At 52.2% G+C, this 21,672-nt stretch overlaps 3 protein-coding genes across 3 annotated transcripts; 2 read left to right on the top strand and 1 right to left on the bottom strand.

Annotated features, from left to right (window-relative positions):
* The first annotated feature begins 1,439 nt into the window (after positions 1-1,439).
* Nfkbie (NFKB inhibitor epsilon) lies at positions 1,440-9,488 on the top strand. Its single transcript, XM_048445241.3, has 6 exons — positions 1,440-2,052; positions 4,218-4,320; positions 5,318-5,540; positions 6,479-6,567; positions 6,722-6,961; positions 8,282-9,488. The coding sequence occupies exons 1-6, from the start codon at positions 1,679-1,681 to the stop codon at positions 8,345-8,347; spliced, it is 1,095 nt and encodes a 364-aa protein (XP_048301198.1). The 5' UTR covers positions 1,440-1,678; the 3' UTR covers positions 8,348-9,488.
* Positions 9,489-10,230: 742 nt separating this feature from the next.
* On the top strand, positions 10,231-14,053 carry Slc35b2 (solute carrier family 35 member B2). The gene is made up of 4 exons (XM_048445239.3): positions 10,231-10,368; positions 10,871-11,064; positions 11,233-11,390; positions 12,661-14,053. Exons 1-4 carry the CDS (start codon positions 10,358-10,360, stop codon positions 13,594-13,596), a joined length of 1,299 nt encoding a protein of 432 aa, XP_048301196.1. The 5' UTR covers positions 10,231-10,357; the 3' UTR covers positions 13,597-14,053.
* A 90-nt stretch (positions 14,054-14,143) lies between these two features.
* Hsp90ab1 (heat shock protein 90 alpha family class B member 1) lies at positions 14,144-19,638 on the bottom strand. The gene is made up of 11 exons (XM_048445238.3): positions 19,480-19,638; positions 18,074-18,220; positions 17,756-17,962; positions 17,244-17,537; positions 16,841-17,149; positions 16,391-16,556; positions 16,004-16,194; positions 15,769-15,916; positions 15,387-15,655; positions 14,601-14,934; positions 14,144-14,496 (listed from the first exon to the last, which is right to left on the bottom strand). Exons 2-11 carry the CDS (start codon positions 18,218-18,220, stop codon positions 14,387-14,389), a joined length of 2,175 nt encoding a protein of 724 aa, XP_048301195.1. The 5' UTR covers positions 19,480-19,638; the 3' UTR covers positions 14,144-14,386.
* Between the last annotated feature and the right edge of the window lie 2,034 nt (positions 19,639-21,672).

Genomic DNA, 21,672 nt, shown 5'->3' with positions numbered 1-21,672 from the left:
CCCACCAAAGGCCAGTGCATCACCCTGTGAGGAAGAAGAAACCACATGACCACCATGACTTGTTAGACAAGTCTGCCCCAGAAAACCCACTTCTCCAAATCACATCCTCCTGCCAAATCTGGGGAGCAGGCACAGGAGGCTGTCTATAAAGATTCCCCAAGGAAAAGCTGCTTTCCTAAAGATAATGAGGTGTGCCCCCTCCCTACCCATAACCCTGGGCACTGATAGGAAAAGATAAAAAGACAAGAGAAATTGAGAAAAATACGCAAGGTGGGGGGGGGGCTGGAGAGATGGCTCAGTGGTTAAGAGCATTGGCTGCTCTTCCAGAGGACCAGGGTTCGATTCCCAGCACCCACATGGCAGCTCACAACTGTCTGTGACTCCAGTTCCACAGGATCCAACACCCTCACACAGACATATATGAAGGCAAAAAACACCAATGTGTATAAAATTTAAAAAAAGAAAAGAAGTTAGTGGAGCACCAGCATCCTTTCTTGTCGAAAAAAAAAGAAAAATAGGCAAAGGGTAGGAAGCAAAGCCTTCCCGCCTGTGCTGCCTGTCCTTATGTCAGCTTCACAGGAGCTGGTTATCTGAAAGGAGGGAACCTCAATTAAAATACTCCATGAGATCCAACTGTGGGATAATCTGGGGGGGGGCAGGTTCGAGACAGGGTTTCACTGTAGCTTTGGAGCCTGTCCTGGAACTAGCTCTTGTAGACCGTGCTGGCCTTGAACTCACAGAGATCTGCCTGCTTCTGCCTGCTGGGATTAAATGTGTGCCTCACCACCGCCCAGCAGGACATTTTTTTAATTAGTAACTGATGGGGAGGGCCCAGCCCATTCTGGGTGGTGCCATCCCTGGGCTGATGCTCCTGGATTCTATAAGAGAGCAAGCCATGAGGAGCAAGCCAGTAAGCAGCACCCCTCCGTGTCCTCTTCATCAGTTCCTGCCTCCATTTGAGTTCCTGTCCTGACTTCCCTCATCAATGAACAGCGGTGTGAAAGTGTAGGTGGAATAAGCCCTCTCCTTCCCAACTTGCTTTTAGGCCATGGTGTTTCCTTGGAGCAACAAAAACCCTAAGACATCATGCGGTCTCCCCACAAAGCAGCCCATTTGTGCAGAAAAAGAAAGACACTTTTTAAAGAATGCACGAATAGATAATGAAGACACAGAACTGAAAGAAGGAACGAACGAACATGGGATTAATGAATGAAATAAAAGGGAACGGTAAGGGTGAAATGATGAACGAACAAATGAATGAATGGGCGAAACCACATAGGAGTGAGTCAAGACAGTAACTAGAGACTCCCTGCCTACGCAGGCAGCAGTCAGGGGGATTCTGAGGGGCGGGGCTCGCTCTACCCGGAAGCGCCTTTGAGGGGCGGGGCTGTGGGCGTGGTAGTGACTGGCCGCCACTTCTTGGGCCCGGGGGCGGGGCAAGAGAGAAGACTGGACTAGGGACCGTTCAGCTGCCCAAAGCATCCGCTGCCGTGGACCTGGCCGGAGCCCCGGACCTCTCGCGCTTCTAGACCGCTCCTTGCGCCTGCACAGCCGGGTAATGAGGCCTCTCGGAGAGGGACTCTGGTTCTGTTAGGCGGCCCCACAACCCGGAAAAGCGCGCAGCACATCTCAGAGTTAGATCCCGCTGGACCCCGAACCCCGGGCTGGGGCGGCCGGCATGTCGGATGCGCGGAAGGAGCCGGACGAGGCGGACGACAGCCAGTGCGACTCGGGCATAGAGTCGCTGCGCTCTCTGCGCTCCCTGCCCGAGCCTGCTGCGGCCCTAGTCTCCGGACCATCACACAGAGGCTGTCCACAGCCCTGGAGCCACCCTCCAGAGACCCACAAGGAACCAGGGGAGAAAGAAGATGCAGATGGAGAGCGAGCGGACTCCACCTATGCCTCCTCCTCTCTCACCCTCACCGAGTCCTTGCCCTTGCTGGGGAGACCCGAAGTGGAGGACCCGGCCCCAGGCTCACCGCTGCCCCACACGGAGGTACTGAGCCCTCAGCAACTCGAAGCGCTCACATACATCTCTGAGGATGGAGACACGTGAGTAAACTGGCTAGTCTGAGATCCGATGCTCAGTCAGAGGCTCCCCGGGAGCTGCAACTGACTGGGCATCCATCACCACCATCACCACTCAAGAGGATAGACCCTTCCTGGAAGGGCCAACATCCTTCTCCAAACTTAACTCACATAGCCCACTTTTATTTAAGCTATTGCCAGGTTCACACCAAAAGACCAGACACCATCTCCCTCTTTTGGGGGTGGGCAGAACTAGAAAGGCCCTTGGAACCAGGAACACCAACCAGAGTCTTGAAATATCTACCAATGACCCACCCCTGGGAAGAGAAATTCCCCACATCAATTCAGTTTTTATTTTTCTAGTTGGGAGAGAGAACGTCCCTGTTTGCTCAATATCTGAGAGCCCAGGGTCTGAGTTCAGAATGCCCTATCCCTAGGAACAAGAGCAACACCAGCTTACGGGTTGCCATTTGAGCCCAGGAAGCTGAGTTAAGGGTTGCCTCAACTCCCAGGTTGCCTGTTTGGAATTGGTTCCAAAAGCAGGGTGTTTGAACCGAGAATTCTTGCCCCAGCAAACAGGACAGGCAGCTGGCTGCCCCAGCTCACTTCCTCCTCTGCCGAGAAAAGGGAAGTGATGGCTTGGTGTCAGCCTCCCCAGCACCCTGCACCTCCTGAGCTCCCCAAATTCTCCTCACTGTCCTGTCTTGTCTCTTCGCTTTCTTGTTCCACTCCTAGGCCCAGTTGGAGTCAGGTGCAGCTGGACTAAGAGGCAATCGAGTGGCCAGTATGAGAATTGGCCTTAGGTAGAACAGGCTAGCGGAGGGAGTGACTGGGTTTTGAGATGACAGACAGAAGATGGGTTGTTGGAGTCCCAGATGAGAGGTGTGCTGGGACGCAGGGGGTACCTGTCCTGACTGCCTGTTGGAGATACGGGGGTCTTGGGTGGGTACTGGCAAAGACAATCTCCACCCTGTAAGTGGGAGAGAGGATGTAGGCCCTTTATATTTGGTGCCTGGATCACAAACCATTAGCCCAGAACCTCAGAGTTTGGGAGCTCCGTGCAGAACTTCTCCTGCTGCCCCGCCTTTGTGAGCCTCTGAGCTCCAACCTTGGCCCGCTCTGGCTAGATAGAGACAGGTGCTGCATGCGGAGAAGCGTCAGGACTCCCCAGCGGAGCTCTTTCCTCCTTTGGAGGTGGCTGGACTGTGGAAGTGTGGAAGTGGGAAAGGAAGTGGGAGGAGGGGAGACTGAGGGAGAGAGGGAGGTGGCTGCAGGAATGTGACCCAGAGAGCAGGCCCTGGCCGAGGGGATTTCCAGAGTGGTTCCTCCCTCCCTCGTCACTCTCTCCTGGCCTTCTTTACTGCCTGCCTGCAGCAAAAGCTTGCCCCTCTCTTGCCTAAGTATCCCCCTCCCGAGCCCAGACAGGCCTTTAGCCAGCTTGCCCCAAGCAGCTGTCCAGGTTTGGGCGTTTAGCCCTAGCTTTCATTTTCCCCACCTGATGTGGGGAAACCCCAAGACTGGAACTTCCCATCCCAAATGCCCCAATTGCCCCATTGTCACCCCCTCCCCATCAAACACATTTTCTACACTGCACCAAACTCCCCCTGGAGCTGTACTCAGGAGAGGGTTTCTGACCAGGCCTCCTCTGTCCTGCCCAGACTGCAGAATGACCCTCTTGACTCATGGTTAAGGCAACAGATCGACATGCCACGCTCGCTCTCTTCCCTCCCTTGGAATGTGTGACATTGAGTTGTCGGGGGAACCCCACATCTGCCTCCTCCTGTCCTCCCTGTTGTGGGGAGGTGGGTAACTCGGCCCTGGAAACCCCCTCTGAGTTCCGCCAGCAGCTTTCAGTTTAGCTTTGAGCTGCAGCTGGCCTGGCAGGGCCCCGGGGGCAGAAGGGAGCTGGGTGTGGGCAAGTTGGACAGGAAGGTTGTTGTCCCGTCAGCACCCTGCCCACATGCCCACCCAGCCAAGGCCTTCCACAGGTTAGCCAGCAGATCTTGGAGCTCCCACCTCCAGAATCCTGGCTTCCTGTGACAACCCCTTACTTCCTGGCCCAAACTCTCACTTCCTGCCCTGACTCGGCTGTGGGCAGCGAGTTAGAGGCTGGTGCATTCATTCTAACCCCAAGACTCTGGTATACCCTCTCCCGCCTGGGCCCTGACCCTAGCCCCCTCCTGCTGCAGGCTTCTCCACCTGGCGGTAATTCACGAAGCCCCAGCGGTGCTGTTCTGTTGCTTGACTTTCCTGCCCCAGGAAGTTCTGGACATTCAGAACAACCTTTACCAGGTAAGTAGAGAGAGAAGGCTATGTCCAGATACCTGTCTGTAACCTGGCTACCAAATCCAATAGCCAAACCAGAGGCCATAGGAAGCCATTTGCCAGACGAGCTAGCATCTGCATCACAGATGACCGAGTAAAATGTAGCCTCTGCCCACGAGGTGCCCACAGACTCATCGCCAGCACATAATTATATAGCACGGTAACAATTGTACTGAAGATCATACCAGCTTCAGTGGGGTCTGGTAACTTTGAGGGACAGGCAAGGAAGGCCAAATAAAAGAGATGACATCTTTTTTTTTTAATTGTTTTTATTAAGCTATATATTTTTCTCCGCTCTCCTCTCTTCCTCTCCTCTCCCCTTCTACCCTCTCCCATGGTCCCCATGCTCCCAATTTACTCAGAAGATCTTGTCTTTTTCTACTTCCCATGTAAATTAGATCCGTGTATGTCTTTCTTAGGGTCCTCTTTGTTGTCTGGGTAAGAGATGACATTTTAACTGAGTCTTAAAGGAGTTGTCAGAGAGACTGCCCTGGCTGTTCTGTCTTCCTCCCTCCCTCAACCCCTGCAGACCAACCTTTGAGGATAGAACAGATATCTCCAGAGGATGAAGGATTAAGAGCAGGGAGCTCCATTTCCCTCACCCTGCTACCAGAATTGGAGTCCCAAGCATTTGGGAAAGGACTTAGGGATAATTTCATGAAAGATCCAACTCTGGCTTTTACAGTTACTTTCAGAGAAGATGCTAGGACTTAAAGATGGTGTACCAGGCTGGAGAGATGGCTCAGTGGCTAAGAGCACTGACTGTTCTTCCAGAGATTCAATTCCCAGCAACCACATGGTGGCTCACAACCATACATACATGCAGGCAGAACACTGCATACATAACAAATAAATAAATCTTTAAAAAACATGGTTGTACCCTGTCCCCAAATATGTTCTCAGAGGTAGGAGCCTGCTGCAGTGCCCTGTGACCCTGTGACCCTGTGACCCTCTGTGCCTACAGACAGCACTCCATCTAGCTGTTCACCTGGACCAGCCAGATATAGTTCGAGCACTGGTGCTGAAGGGAGCCAGCCGGATACTACAGGACCAACACGGTGACACAGCCCTGCATGTAGCCTGTCAGCGCCAGAATCTGGCCTGTGCATGCTGCCTGCTGGAGGAGCAGCCAGAGCCAGGCAGAGAGCCATCCCACCCCCTGGACCTCCAACTGAAGAACTGGCAAGGTGCATGTAGCTCCAGGGCCTGAGGGGTAAAGGAGGGGTAAGACAGGCCCAAGGGACCCTGCCTGTTGCTGTTTCTCCAGGCTAAGCGCATGAGCACTCAATACATCCTTACTAAGGGACCCAGTGAATGACTTGTTTCAGAATTTCCCCAGTGTGTGCAGTGTGTGAGCAGAAATCTAAATCCTGCCCTAAAGATATTTAATTTATTAGCAATTAGATGAACAAGTGAACTCACTTTCTGTGTGCCACACATTGCCGGAGGAGCAAAGCTCACATCTGTGAGCAAAACCAAGGAAGAGAGAGACGGTTGAAAGTGAACTATATGTGTGTTTAAAGGAAATGGGGGTTGGTGGGGAGCAGAGCGGGGAGAACTGGGATGGGGGGGTTGGTTTTTTTTTTTTGTAGGGTTGTCAGGGAAGTCCTCAGAGTCAAGGACCTTTGAACAGAAGAGACTGGAACGTGATAAAAAAAAATTAAAATGTACGTTTCAATCTGGGTCTCTATTACAGGCAAGCTTGGAGAAAGGAAGGAGGTTCTAGCCAGGAGGGAAATAGCAAAATAAAGTAAAATAAAAGCCATGGGGCACATAGGAAGAAACCACCCTTAGGTAGAGACTGGGCCATGAGGATCCCCAGTCAGGTAAAAGTCTGGAGTTAGCAGGCGTGGGGTGTATATTGGAAGAATGTGTGCATTTGGGGCTGTCACTCAGCAACCTGATCCTTGAAGCATGAAGGTTTCAATAACATGACTGAACAAATGGAAACTTTGAGTTCCTCTCCTCTCAGACTTCTGAGGGGGTTTTGGGGAGGTTGTATTTTAACAGTCCTGTGATTAGAGGCATTGAGTAGGCCGAGTCCCATGAGGCCAAAGGGTTGGGGAGTCCCTGACGAAAAGGATCAGTAGACACCAAACAGCAGCCCCCACCTACTCCACCCCAGGTCTGGCCTGTCTCCACATCGCCACATTGCAGAGGAACCAACCACTCATAGAACTGCTGCTTCAGAATGGAGCTGACATTGACGCACAGGTGAGGCCACCAATCAGGGCGCCAGCTGGCCCGCCACCTGCCGCCATCTGGTCTAGCTGCAGGTCCCCACTCATGTTAAACATGTTGGCTTCAGAGCTCAGGCTCAGCCTGTTACCTCTTGACATTCCTAACTGACACCTCCATTCGTCTCCAGGAGGCCACCAGTGGAAAGACTGCCCTGCACCTGGCTGTGGAAACCCAGGAGCGCAGCCTGGTGCAGTTCCTGCTCCGGGCTGGTGCCCGGGTAGACGCCCGCATGCTCAATGGTTGCACGCCTTTGCATCTGGCAGCTGGCCGAGGCCTCAACAGCATCTCATCCACTCTGTGTGAGGCTGGTGCCGACTCCCTGCTGCTGAATGTAGAAGATGAGACACCCCAGGACCTGGCTGAGGATGTAAGAGACAGGCGCTCTGCCTTGCAGGGCCTCCCACCCATAACAGAGTTGGGCTCTTTCAACTAGGCGAAGGACCTCTGCCTCATTAACTAAGTTAACAGTGCTGGGGTCAAGTTGGGAATGCAATTCAGAGGACAGACAGCTTGCTTAGCATGTAAGAGGCTCTGGGTTCAGTCCCCAGAACCACATAAAGTGGCATTTACCTATAATTCCAGCACTTGGGGAATGGGGGCGGAAAGATCAAATACTGAAGGTCTTCTTCATCTATATAGCAACTTCAGGACCAGCCTCAGCTCAAACGTTCCCTCTTCCCGAAACTGCTAGGGCAGACAGGACTGAAGCTAAACAACTGTAACATCTTGGGCTGTCTTTGGCCCTTAGCCAGTTTCCTAAACTAATCAGGCCCGAAGAGCCCAAACCTGGACTCTGACAGGAGTGAATCCTGCTAAGGCCAGGGAGAACCCAAAGAGCTTCAGCACCTGCTTCAGCAGATGTCTGCAGCATATAAATCTATACCTGGTCCAAGTCTTAGACCTTTTTTTTTTTTCTTCTCAAGACAGGGTTTCTTTGTGTAACAGCCCTGACTGTCCTGGAATTCACTTTGTAGACCAGGCTGTCCCCAAACTCACAGAGATCCACCTGCCTCTGCCTCCTGAGTGCTGGGATTGAAAGTGTGTGCCACCACCACCTGGCAAAACTCACATTTTATTTTATTTATTTATTTATTTTCTGAGACAATTTCTCTATAACTTTGGAGCCTTTCCTGGAACTTGCTCTGTAGACCAGGCTGACCTTGAATTCACAGAGATATGCCTGCCTCTTCCTCCTGAGTACTGGGATTAAAGGTGTGCACCTCCCCCTACCAGCAAAACTCACATTTTCTATACATAAAAAATATTAAGCCAGGTGTGCCGGCACATGCCTTAAGTCCCAGAACTTAAGAGGCAAAGGCAGGCATATCTCTGTGAGTTCGAGGCCAGCCTGCTCTACGACGAAGTGAGTTCCAGGACAGCCAAGGTGGTTACTCAGAGAAACCCTGTCTTAAAAACAAAACAAAAATACTCAAAGTATGTAATGCTCTTCTTTCCCCACTCCCCCAACACCACCACCAAAGAATAGTCCAATGGACTGGATCAGCTCTAAGTCACTCCTGGCTCTGATATTCTGCATGACTTATTACAGAGTTTGTCTAAAGCTTTGGGGCTCTGCCGTGCCCAGGTCACCCACTGTCTGGGAAGTTAGTATTGACAGAGTTCCTACCAGCTCCCTACTGCCCTCTCTCAGGACCTTAACTCTGTTCCTCTCTATTGTCTTCCTCAGCTCCTTTCTTATTTGCCCTTTGATGACCTGAAAATCTCCGGGAAGCCACTGCTGTGTACTGACTGAAGCCAGGTCAGGGGTCCCACCTTTTCCTACCTGGAAGCTGAAGCCACAGCTGCTGCAGTTGGGGCCCAAGCAGCATGCCCCTCTGAAGAGGCCAGAGCCTGGGGCTAGTGTAGTCCTAACAGAAGAGGAAGGATTGCAAACGAGGAAGCCGGTCTGGAAGGAAGAACTTCCCAGGTGGACAGGATGGAAAAACCCTCAAAGCCCCAGGTATCCCGAGTGAAGCCTGCTTGCTTCTGTTGAAGATGGCATGGACTGAAACTGACAACCATCAGGAAAACGGATAAGCAAACAGGACCCTGAGGGGCCTTACCTAAAACCCCTTTGTGAGCGTGCTTAGGACTGGAGGTTGAACCTAGAGCCTCCCAATGGTAGGCAAGCTTACTATCAAGTAGCTCTATCCCCAGCCCTCTTTTTACTTTTAATTTTGTGGCGGGGTCTCACTGGGTTGCCTGAGATGGCCTGGAACACACTCTGTAGCCCAAGCAGTCCTTAAACTAGGATTCTTCTGCTCAGCCTCCTGAGTAGCTGGGATTATGGGTCTGATGGCAGTGGGCCCGGGAAAACACACTTGTCTAAAGACGTCATACATAAGGCTCTAAACAGAGCCTTTGGAAAGGGATAATTCTGTAACATGACACTAAAATGTAAGAGAGAGACTTTAAAAAAATGTTTCCCTTCTACAATTGTTTGCATAGGCAGGTGGGACCTGTGATCCCGAGATAAAGACAGAGAAACTGGCCCTGAGCAAGGGGAGTAGGGCCTTGCTGTTGTAATCTGCTGGCCTTCCCTGTCACCTGGGTAGCAGAATTATAACACTTGCTGGGTATGGTGGGAGGCCTGGGAGTTCTCAGGCCTGCTTCCTGCCAGCACAGTCACATCTCCTTCATGTGGGAATGGTCAGGGATGGAGGAATATGGAGACATGTCCCTGGAGATGCTGGGAACGTTGAGCACAAAAGAGCTGCAACTCTACTTTCCTTCCCCTTAGATTCCACACACTGAGGGCCCTGCTAGGTCAGGCCCATGGCCGGCATGAAGAATAAGAAGAAATAAACCAACATAGTTGTGATGCTTTGCGCTTATAAACCCTAAGCAAGTGCATCCTGTGAGTGAGACAGCTATTAAAACTATAGACAACTAAATACATGGTCAGAAGTTCCAATGGGTGCTGGGAGGGGTAAAACTAGCAGGAAGGACACTGGAGTGGGTGTAGAATCATTCTTTGGGTGACCAAGGAAGCTTCAGACAGGTGTCCTAAAAACTGGGACATAAAGCCTGGTGGTGGTTATCACACACCTTTAATCCCAGCAGTAGGGTGACAGAGGCAGGTGGATCTCTGTGTGTTCGAGGTCAGCCTGGTCTACAAAGTGAGTTCCAGGACAGCCAGGGCTGTTACACAGAGAAACCCTGTCTCGAAAAACCGAAAGAGACAGAAGTTGTGACATAGGATGAGCAAAGAAAGGGGCAGAGCATTGGGGGAAGGCCTTCCATGAGTTAAAGGAACTGAAAACAGGTCAGCAGGATTCTACAGGGTTGGTCGAGTGAGTGGGCGAGGAGGATGCACGAGGTCGTGCAGTGTCTGGAAGGTCACGGTCACCAGTACTAGGGGGATAACAGGAAGGAGACATCATTGTTAGAAAAGGGTAAAACGTAAGGGGAAGTGCTTGATCTCAGATACTCAAAAGTTCAGTCCTCTAGGTGGCAACAGTCGTCACTGTGTCTGGGATGGCAAGGGCTGATGGTTGTGACCAAGCAAGCTGACGAATAGGGAGGGAGTCCCAACTGGGGTTCCCCGCGAGAACCGGGCCTGGTCTGCCTCCGAGCCGCGCGGGGGCGCTGTGGCCGGGGCGCCGCGGAGGGGCTCAGGCGGGGAGGAGGCGGGAAGAGCGCAGCACTTCCGCTGGCTGACTGGCTAGCTGGCTGCTGGAGCGGGCGGCGAAGGGAGCGGAGGTAGCGTGCGGCCCGGGGACTCGCATTCCCCGGTCCCCCCTCCGCCCCACGCGGCTGGGCCATGGACGCCAGGTGGGGGGCTCGGGCAGCCATGGCCCACGTGACTGAGACCCCTGGGCCACGTGACCGAGACCCCAGGGCTCGGGAGGCGGGGTGGGGTCCTCCAGCTGCAGACCCGCGTGGCGCTGTCAGGGAGCCGGTGTGGATGGGGGCGCGGCGTGTGGCCTGTGATCCTGGGGGGCTTCGGGAGTGTCGTCCGGAGGAGATGTGGGATTGTGGCGCTCCGGAGCGGGAAGGGGGGGGCGCCTGTGGCCTGAGCTGCCCGCGCGCTGGAGGGAACAGAGGCGACCTATGTGGTTGGGCAGGCGGGGCCGCCCCTGGGAAGGGAGGAGGTTCTGCCTGGCCTGCGTCGGACCCCCCGAGAGAGAGGGAGAGAGAGGCTCTTTGTCCGTCCCGCCGGACTGCAGCGGAGGGGGCGGGGACGCCACTGGGCACTTCTCTGGTACAGTCCCCTCCGGAGGGCAGAGGTGCTGAAGAGCTGCAACCCTAATCGCTGCTTTGGCTGTCCCAGCAGATGGTGGGCAGTGGTGGTGCTCGCCGTGCTCCCTTCTTTGGGAGCAGGTGGAGAGTCACCCGAAGCCCCTTCGCAGTCCTGGACACAACTGTGGTTCTTCCGCTTTTTCTTGAATGCTGCTGGCTATGCCAGCTTTATGGTACCTGGCTACCTTCTGGTGCAATACTTAAGACGGAAGAACTACCTAGAGACAGGTAATGTGGTCAAAGGGTGGGGAAACAAACCAGGTTCTATTGCAGGTGTTGACAGACATTCAAAGCCGACTGTGACTTGGGAAGGGAGGGAGGTCAGTAGGTCGGGGTGGGGGGTTTGCTGACTGCTCTGAAGAAGTTGTGGGGCTTGACTTTGTGTGTCTTCTTCAGGCAGAGGTATCTGCTTTCCGCTGGTGAAAGCCTGTGTGTTTGGAAGTGAGCCCAAGGCCTCTGATGAGGTTCCCCTAACTCCGCGGGCAGATGCTACAGCAGATAGTACCCCGTCTTGGCAGATCCTGAAGCTGGTCTTCTGTGCCTCGGGGCTCCAGGTAAGTAGACAGGCTCCCCTTCTCTTGCCAGATTGGGTCCAGATAGCCAGGAACATAATAAAACCAAAGTTGTCCTGCCGACACCAAAGGTTTGTTGATTTAGGTATGGTTTGTGTCCTTGCAGGACCAGGACACGGCCCCACCCTGAAAGTGTTGAGTGCTTTCTTCCTCTTAGCTTTTCCTCCTTCGGCACCTGTACTGCGATTTCACCGTACACATATGTAATGATGTCTAGTGTGTCTTTTCTGTGCTCTTCTGTTTTGTGTACTATATCTAATATATAATCTCGCTGACAAAATTCTGGGGAATCCCAGGCATGGTGGCAAAACTTGGAAGCTGAAACAGAAGGATTGAAAGTTCAAGGCCTGCACCTGGTGGTGATGGCACTCCCCTTTAATCCCAGCACTCTAGAGGCAGAGGCTCGAGGACCTCTCTGAGTTCAAGGCCAGCCTAGTCTACAGAGTAAATCCCAGGACAGCCGGAGCTACACAAAGAAACCCTGACTTTAAAACCGACAGAGAGAGAGAGAGAGAGAGAGAGACAGAGAGACAGAGAGAGAGAGTGAGTGTCAAGGCCTACCTGAGCAATTTAGTGTGAGATTCTGTCAAAACATAAAATAAATCAAGCATTATGGTGGGTTTGTCCCAGCATGTGGGAGGCAGAGCAAGTGGATCTCTGAGTTGGAGACAGCCCTGGTTTACATGTCAAGTTTCAGGTAACTAGAACTGTGTAGTGAGACCTGTCTGAAAATTATAAAATAATGTGGAAGGGGCTCTTGGGGTACAACCCAAAAGTAGAGCCCTTTCCTGCCATGTACAAACCTTAGACGATCCCCGGGACCACACACACAAGAATTTAGGCAGCCTGTCTGTGTGGGGGATACTATCAAGGGCCATAGTTTGGAGTGGATGCCAGTTCACCTTAGATATATGTTGAACTGAAAGTGGCCAGCCCTCCCTGAGGCTTCCAAACATTCCAATTTATTTTGAATTGGTTCAAAATAAAACTTTATATGGTATATGGAGCCAGCTCTAATGATCTTGTGCCCAGAAGATGGACAGCGTCCGGTCCTGAAGCAGGTGTCACTGTTTACAACTTCATTTGATTTCCTACAAGGTGAAGTAAAGCTTAGGAAAGAAACCTCTACTAGAGAGAAACCAAAAGGATGCTGTCAGTTACGTCACATCCATCATCCCAAGGAAGGGAGAAAATGAAAGCTTCTACCTTTTACTTTTCTTGCTTACAAGTGCCATTCTTCCCCTCCTCCCAGGTGTCCTATCTGACTTGGGGTGTACTGCAGGAAAGAGTGATGACCGGCAGCTATGGAGCCACAGCCACATCACCAGGCGAGCACTTCACAGACTCACAGTTCCTGGTGCTAATGAACCGTGTGCTGGCTTTGATCGTGGCAGGTCTCTACTGTGTCCTACGCAAGCAACCCCGTCATGGGGCACCCATGTACCGATACTCTTTTGCCAGTCTGTCAAATGTGCTTAGCAGCTGGTGCCAATATGAAGCACTTAAATTCGTCAGCTTCCCTACCCAGGTACTAGCCAAGGCCTCCAAGGTGATTCCCGTCATGATGATGGGAAAGCTAGTATCTAGACGAAGCTATGAACACTGGGAATACCTGACTGCTGGCCTCATCTCCATTGGGGTTAGCATGTTTCTGCTGTCTAGTGGACCAGAACCCCGAAGCTCTCCAGCCACCACACTCTCAGGCTTGGTCCTACTAGCAGGCTACATCGCTTTTGACAGCTTCACCTCAAACTGGCAGGATGCCCTGTTTGCCTATAAGATGTCATCAGTGCAGATGATGTTTGGGGTCAATTTATTCTCCTGTCTTTTCACAGTAGGCTCACTACTGGAGCAGGGGGCCCTACTGGAGGGAGCCCGCTTCATGGGGCGGCACAGTGAGTTTGCATTCCATGCTCTCCTCCTCTCCATCTGCTCTGCCTTCGGCCAGCTCTTCATCTTCTACACCATTGGACAATTCGGAGCCGCTGTCTTCACTATCATCATGACTCTCCGCCAAGCTATTGCCATCCTTCTCTCCTGCCTTCTCTATGGTCACACTGTCACTGTGGTGGGGGGACTAGGAGTGGCTGTGGTCTTTACTGCCCTACTACTCAGAGTCTATGCCAGGGGCCGTAAGCAGCGGGGAAAGAAGGCTGTTCCAACCGAGCCCCCAGTGCAGAAGGTATGAGGAATGGAATAAGGACCCTCGCTCTGATTTCTGTAGCTTCTCAGAGGCACTGGCTCAAGGGCAAAATATTCTCAGCATACAGCAGAGGATTGGAGCCCTGGAGGCAGCCTCTTTCGCCTTAAGAGCCCTACCTACTGTTCATGCAAGTGGCAGTTGTGGGTCTGAGTTAGAGGTAATCCACTTGGAGCTCCCCCATCTGAGATTAGCTGGTGGACCTGTGAAACAGTACCAGGCCTTTGCTTGTTCCCTTAACACCCACCTCTCGAGAACAGCACAAAAAAAAGCCGTTTACAGGCCCTAATGTGGTTTACCTTGGGGGGAGGGGTCAGTGAAAATGGTGCTGTGCCAAAGGCAACAGAGCCCTGCCTAGCCCCTTGGGACCCTTGTGTTCTTTGCTCCAAGTTTTGGTACTTGTCACCTTTTGCTCTTATTTGATTAAACTGCAGCAGTGACTTGACCATGTGTTTTGGTTGGCTGAAAGGAACTCAAGGGAAGAAGTGAATGTACTGCCACCACAGCATCCTGAGGGTTACAAGGAGAACAGGACTACATAAAACTGCATTTTCTTTATTTTGCATACTTTTAATTTCAGAACAAAACAAAAAAAAAACACAATACACAATACCCAACCCTGCTATTCTGTGGGAGGGGATTTTCCTGCCTTAAGGCACAAGACAGGATAAGAGATCCTCTAGCATGAGCAGAGAGAGCCAGGTAGGTCAGGGCCAGTCAAGGCTGCTGGGGGAGCACAGGGAAACTATACAGAGGACATGGTCTTCCCAGGGCATCTCTAATCTACTTCTTCCATGCGGGAGGCATCCTCATCACCCTCAAGTGGGGGGATCTCATCAGGAACAGCAGCACTGGGCTCCTCTGCTGTCACCTCATCTTCATCAATGCCTAAAAAAGATTTGAACAAGATGGTGGTATTAAGTCAGTCCAAGGATCTAGCCAGTTCAGTAACATGCCACCTACAGCTCACAAGCCTAGCCTCCCTCACTCACCCAGGCCTAGTTTGATCATGCGGTAGATGCGGTTGGAGTGGGTCTGGGGATCCTCAAGTGAGAAGCCAGAGGAAAGCAGCGCAGTTTCAAACAGCAGCACCACCAGGTCTTTAACAGCTTTGTCATTCTTGTCAGCTTCAGCCTTCTGCCTCAGGGTCTCCACAATGGGGTGGTCAGGGTTGATCTCTAGGTGCTTTTTGGCCATCATGTAACCCATTGTAGAGTTGTCTCGAAGTGCCTGGGCCTTCATGATCCTCTCCATGTTGGCTGTCCAGCCATAGGTGCTGGTCACAATGCAGCAGGGTGAAGACACAAGCCTATTGGAGATTGTCACCTGTGGACAAAGTCACAAGATGTAACCTTGGTTGTCCTGGAACTGCTTTAAGTATGGAAGATGAATAAACTGCAGCTACTATGGAGGCTGAAAGTAGCTTGAGTTCAGGGATTCAAGAATAACCTGGGCACCCAGGCAGTGAGGGCCTTAAACCCCAGCAGACAGGCAGAGCACCACTGTAAAAGGTCAGCCTGATCCACCAATTGAGTGCCAAAGGCTCTAAAGCTACAGAGAAACCATATCTTGAAAAAACAAAAACCTGGACAACACATCAGGGCCTTTTTTCTTGCATTGCTTATGTGTTATGTTATGAAAAAGTTTCTACCCTTCTCATCAAGAGACTGATAATATTGCTGGGGCAAGAAGGGCCTAGAGAGTTCCTTACCTGATGCCACCCACTAGCTATACAGCAGCAGTAACATTTCTAGGGGGCAAACTTCCAACAAACTCACCTTCTCAACCTTCTTATCCAAAATCTCCTTCATGAGCTTGCAGAGATTCTCAAACTTTGCCTTGCTCTCCTCCATCTTCTTCTTCTCTTCCTCATCCTCTGGTAGCTCCAGGCCCTCCTTAGTCACGGAGACCAGGCTCTTTCCATCAAACTCCTTGAGCTGCTGCACGCAGTATTCGTCAATGGGCTCAGTCATGTACACCACCTCAAAGCCCCGCTTCCGCACACGTTCCACAAAGGCAGAGTTGGCCACCTGCTCTTTGCTCTCACCTATAGGATTATTAAATGTGACTCAGTGATCAAAACGCCTCCATACTGCCATTTGTCCCTCCCTAATCTCCCATACCAAGGCAGCTTTCAATCATACCCAAGCTCCTACATACCAGTGATATAGTAGATGGACTTCTGTGTCTCCTTCATGCGAGACACATACTCTGACAGGGAGGTCATCTCATCTCCAGACTGAGAGGTGTGATAGCGGAGCAGCTCAGAGAGGCGCCGACGGTTAGTAGAATCTTCATGAATCCCAAGCTGTAGGCAAAGAAAAAGTCCTATGAGCTGGAAAGAAATAATACCCTAAGCAAAGTAATTAGGAGAGAAAACACTTGTTCATTTTACCTTTAAATTCTTGGAGAAGGCCTCATAGAATTTCTTGTAGTTTTCTTTGTCTTCAGCCAACTCAGAGAAGAGCTCAAGGCACTTCTTCACGATGTTCTTGCGGATGACTTTCAGGATCTTGCTCTGCTGCAGCATTTCTCGGGAGATATTCAAGGGCAGGTCCTCAGAGTCAACCACGCCGCGGATGAAGTCTACAATCAACCAGAGAGCAAGTCACAGCCCATCAAACCTGGCCTGGTTATCAGATTCAAACTACCCAGTCAAGTGAAGGTTTGGGATGCCAAAGACAATTATCTGGCTTGAAGAAGACAGTCTCAGTTTGTATGCTGCAGGATTCACTAAGAGTTTGCGTGCACTACATAACCGAAGCTCAGAGGTACTACTCACTGAGGTACTCAGGTATCAGCTCGTCACAGCTGTCCATGATGAACACACGGCGGACATAGAGTTTGATGTTGTTCTTCTTTTTCTTGTTCTCAAAAAGGTCAAAGGGAGCTCGCCGAGGAATGAAGAGCAATGCTCTGAATTCCAACTGACCTTCCACAGAAAAGTGCTGAAAAAAACCCAGTAGTGCATTTCAGGATCTCAGGTCCCAGAATCCAACATGTACCACAGAAAACAACACTCCTAAAGCCCTAACAAGAAACCAGCCCCAGTACCAAACAAACCTAGAATACTAGCAGCAAAGTGCCCTCCAACCATGGTTGTCATGCCCACCACCTAGAGTCCCCCCAAAAGGTAGCAAAACCACTGTCAAGCACAGGCCTGAGGTCCTATAGCTTTTGATTCTTACGTCCAGTTGGGTAAGCTGCTCGGTACACCTCTCCAGTTACATACCTTGACTGCCAAGTGGTCCTCCCAATCATTGGTGAGACTCTTATAGAATTCACCATACTCCTCTTGAGTGATGTCATCAGGGTTTCTGGTCCAAATGGGCTTAGTCTTATTCAGCTCTTCCTGATCAATGTATTTCTCCTTAATCTTCTTTGTCTTCTTTTTCTTATCTTTGCCACTGTCATCCTCCTCATCCGATCCCACATCTTCAATCTTTGGCTTCTCCTCGTCATCCTTATCTTCCTCCTCTTTCTCACCCTTCTCTTCCTCTGCCTCATCGTCACTGATCTCCTTCTCTCGTTCCTTCTCCAGCTAAATCAACAAATTGAATAATTATAGAGACCACCAGGAAAGGCAAAAAAGCTACACCCCAGCAGCTTGCTCAGACTGCAAAGCCCATACTCACATAGAGGGTGATAGGATAGCCTATGAACTGTGAGTGCTTCTTCACCACTTCCTTGACCCTCCTCTCCTCCAGGTATTCTGTCTGGTCTTCTTTGAGATGAAGGATCACTTTGGTACCCCGGCCAATGGGCTCGCCGTGGTCGGCACGCACTGTGAAGGACCCACCAGCAGAGGACTCCCAGGCATACTGCTCGTCGTCGTTGTGCTTTGTGATCACAACCACTTTCTCCGCCACCAGATAGGCTGAGTAGAACCCAACTCCAAACTGCCCAATCATGGAGATGTCTGCACCAGCCTGCCAAAGGATTTGAAAAGTTTAGAGGGCAGCAAAACGATTCTGCACAAGCAAGCAAAAGTGCTTGCTGAGCAAGTATAACAATCGAGTTCAATCCCCAGGACCTACTGGTCAAAGCTATCCTCTGACCTCCACATGTACTCATTACTTATAAGGTTTGGGAAATTAACAAGCTAAAAGCAATGATGAACTAGTGTTGTCGATGAATGGCCACACACCTGCAGAGCCTCCATGAAAGCCTTTGTGCCAGACTTAGCAATGGTTCCCAAGTTATTTATGAGGTCAGCCTTGGTCATGCCGATGCCTGTGTCCACCAAAGTCAGCGTACGCTCCTGAGGGTTGGGGATGATGTCAATTTTCAGCTCTTTACCACTGTCCAACTTGGAAGGGTCTGTCAGGCTCTCATAGCGGATCTTGTCCAAGGCCTGTAAAGACATAATACACAGCCACATTATTCCATTTATCCAAATGGCCTCTTCCCTTTCAAACTGGCACTCCCACACTTCTAAAATGCTTTAGAAATCCAGAACACTCACATCAGAAGCATTGGAGATCAGCTCTCGAAGGAAAATTTCCTTGTTCGAATAGAAAGTATTGATGATTAAGGACATGAGCTGAGCAATTTCTGCCTGGAAGGCAAAGGTCTCCACCTCTTCCTCTCCATGGTGCACTTCCTCAGGCATCTAAGAACGAAAGATGATACATTTATCAAAGACCATGGTAGCTGCACATTTAAAACCCAGTTCAAACGGCTTTAAACTGGGTAGTATCCATTCCCAAGGGAGAACCGCCATTTTTAAATTTTAAAAAGACCTTGAAGCTACAGTGAGAAGCAAATCCACAGTGGAAAATTCCCCAAAGAACGGTTCTTCAAACAAATGCAAAGTCATAATTTCTGAACGGTACGCTCAACCACCAGGCTCTCAATCCTGGCTACCAACATACCTTGTTAAAATTCGAGAGTAACTCGCTAACACACTAAGAACCCCAAGCAACCCCTGGACGCATATAAACGGGAAATCTCTTAACTACAACTTTTTCGTTTAAGCATAAAACAAACTTTAACAGAAACAAACAGCAGCCGTGTTTCTATGTGCTGCTCCATTCTAGCAGGGCAAGAGAACCCGAGGCTGCAGTCATGAGGAGCTCAAGAGGTAATTAAATCAGGACAAAGAGTAAAAGCTCCACCGTGACCGCTCACTGCGCAGACTTGCATGGGCCTTAACCTAAGTAAAATGGTGGCTCAAGCCATCCAGCGACCCTCGTCACTGCCGGACGTGCGTTGGAGGGCGCCACAAGGGGAGGGGGCGCCACCGTAACCCTCCCATTGCCCCAGCATCCGGGCACTGGGGCGGGGCACCAGAGGCTTCCAGAACAATCTGAGCTCCAGGGAGGGGAGGAGTAGGGGAGGGACCTATGAATCCTCACGTGCCAGCCCCCTCCCCGTTTCTCCTCCTCCTCCACCGGGAGAGCAGGAAAGATCTAGAAAGGGAAAGCAATGGGTTCAAGCGCCCCTGCCAATCCGTGGACCCCTCCCCAAAGCCAAGCCCCTTGAGAAAGGCGTTCAGGAGAGGTGGCCAGTCCAACCTCGCCGGGCCGTGCTGAGTCACGCAGAGGCGTCCGCCACCGCGCGGACCCTGCAGTCGCGCCCGGAAGTGGAGGGCAAACATGGCAGCGTCCCGGGTCGGCGGCTACCACGTGCGGCTATCTACCACCTAGCGGGGCCGCGCCCCCACCTCATGCGCTGGGGACCCACTCGTGGCACCGAGGTGTCTCGCCGCGCAAGCCCGCCGGGGTCAACCACAAGCAATTCGAGGCACTCCGGACACAATCAGCCCACAGGCCGCCGGGCGAGCCCCTTTAGGGCAGATGCGAACGGGGGAGGGAAGAGCCTCGGAAAGGAGCCCCGGAAAGCCGCAGGGGCAGGGGGCCGCGGCCTTACCTTGACAGGAAAGCCAAGTAGTAGCACAGAGCAGGGTGGGCACGGAGGGCGTCCGACTCGCACGCAAAGCCTAGGCTGCGCGGGGGTGACTCAAGAGAGCTCTCAGACGCCCCCGACCGCCCTATATAAGGCGAAGCACAGCACGGCCTCTCCCTTGGATCCCTCCGCCTTAAAGGAGTGGCTACCGGCGCGCACCTGCCGCCGCCCGCCCACCTGACGTCATGGTAGCAGATCGGGGAGGGGGCGGGGAGCAGCGGGAGCGGGGCCTGGGCTCCGAGTCAAGGCCTTTTCAATGCCGTGTTCAGTGCGGGGACATGGCCCCGCGATGTGAGGCCAGGGAGTACGCATATACCATTAATGATGTGTCTTCGGGCCAGTAGCCCTCCGACTCCCTCAGAAATCTCGAGGCAGGCGCCTCCACTCCCACGAGGCCAGTCCTCAGGGAACACTTGGAAAAGCACGGTGATGGCCAACTCGACTGCCATTCCCAGGCCCTATCTTAATAGCGTGTTCACTAAAAATCGCACATCGAGAGGACAGGACAATGAGAAATTCGGTGTCGAACTTTAGGGAGTCCGGGATCCCCACCCTCCGGAACGGAGAGCAGCTGCAAGCGAGGGTGCAGCTCGATCGGGGGGAGGGGCACGGGCCTGGGCCGGCAGGGACTCTTTGGCGGCGCGCGGCGGAAGGAGCAGCGGCGGCGGTGGTACTGCGATTCTTCCAGCAGTTTCTAGGCTTGTCTCGGCGGTCCCAACCCCTCCCCCCGAGGCTCCACCTCCCCCGCTGCGGCGGGGGCAGCAAGCAGCTTGGCTTGTCGCTGCCTACTGCATGCGTCTTATTGCCGAGATGTTTTTACACCCCCAGTCCTTGTACCGTGGGTTACGGTTAGACGACCCTCTCTCCACTCGTGGGCCTAGGAGGCCCACATTGCAGTGGGGGTGTGGAGCGTGGGGTGGGCTGTGGAGCACAGAGGGAGGGAGGGCTGACCTGGATCGGTCACAGGGCACGGGATCTGCGGGGGTGAGTGACTGCGGCGGACACCTTTCTGTGAACAGACAGGGAACCGGACACTGCTGGGTAGAACACTCCCCACCCCTCAGCCTCCGAAGTCGCCCACGTACAAGGCGCGCGGGGCCATGCGCCCTCCCTTTGCGAGCATAGCAAGCTGTTTCTCAAGCTGGTTTCGTTTTTCTAGCCCTCTTCCCTACTGCAGCTCTTTGGACCTAGGGAGAAGGAGGTCCCCATCTTTTCAGATTAGTAGGAGCTCTAGGCAGCTGCAAGAAGATACTGGTCACAGGTTGGCCCAGTTCCAAGTGCCAGAACCGAGTTGCGCTAGAACCTCTCCGCCCTGCCTTCCCACTGAGCCCGCCCTCCAGCCTCACCTGTCTGTCCTGAAGCTGTCAGTCTAGCCATTTTCCAGGCCCCATCTGGAAGCTTGCTGGGTATGAACACTCCAGGAGAGAATGGCCACTCGGTGCCCTGTAAATGTTCCTCTCCTTTCTTAGCCACTCTGGCCAGGGTCCCCCCCCCACCCCACGCCTTCGTTCCCAGTGCATGTGCAGCAGCCGGCTTACCTAATGGGATCTCATTGTTGAATGGTCGTTCCCTTCCCCTTCCTTTGCCCCTCTGTCCTCTTCATCCCATCCGTTATCCTACACTCCGGCCCTGTCTTTATCCTCTCCTTAACTGTAGCGTGCTAGAAGCCCGTAGAGAAATGAATGTAGAGACACTGGTAGGATTGCCAGAAAGGCCCCAGGGTGCTAAGTTGGATCAAAATCCGAAACTATCCCCTCCCTCAGTAAAAGGGGCCTAGCTGTTTTCTGGACTGGACATTTAGCTCTGGGATAGAGTGTTTACCTAACACATACCAAGTCCTAGGTTCCCTAGTTCTCGAACAGTGTTGACAGCCTCTCCTTGGCCTCTAAACAGGTGAAAGCTAGCTAGTCTGTACATTTCCTGAACAGGAAAATGAAGGGTTCATGAATAGCAGGGTCACTAAACCCTTGGTCCTCTCAGTTCTGGTAGTGGAATGGGAACGGGGTGGATGGGTGGGGGCATGGTCTCTCTTTCCAGGACCCAAGTCTGAAGCAGACCAGAAGTCACTCCTATGCATGGTCTTCCCTTTGCCTGGCCCCCAGCAATGTCAGGACCAAGGCTTCTCAGCAACCAGGAACATTCTCAGTTGGGAAAAGT

The sequence above is a fragment of the Myodes glareolus genome, chromosome 18, assembly GCF_982192425.1.
Source record: "Myodes glareolus chromosome 18, mMyoGla1.1, whole genome shotgun sequence".
Classification (NCBI taxonomy): domain Eukaryota; kingdom Metazoa; phylum Chordata; class Mammalia; order Rodentia; family Cricetidae; genus Myodes; species Myodes glareolus.
The sequence above is the reverse complement of the archived record's forward strand: the minus strand, read 5'-3'. Positions and strand labels throughout refer to the sequence as shown.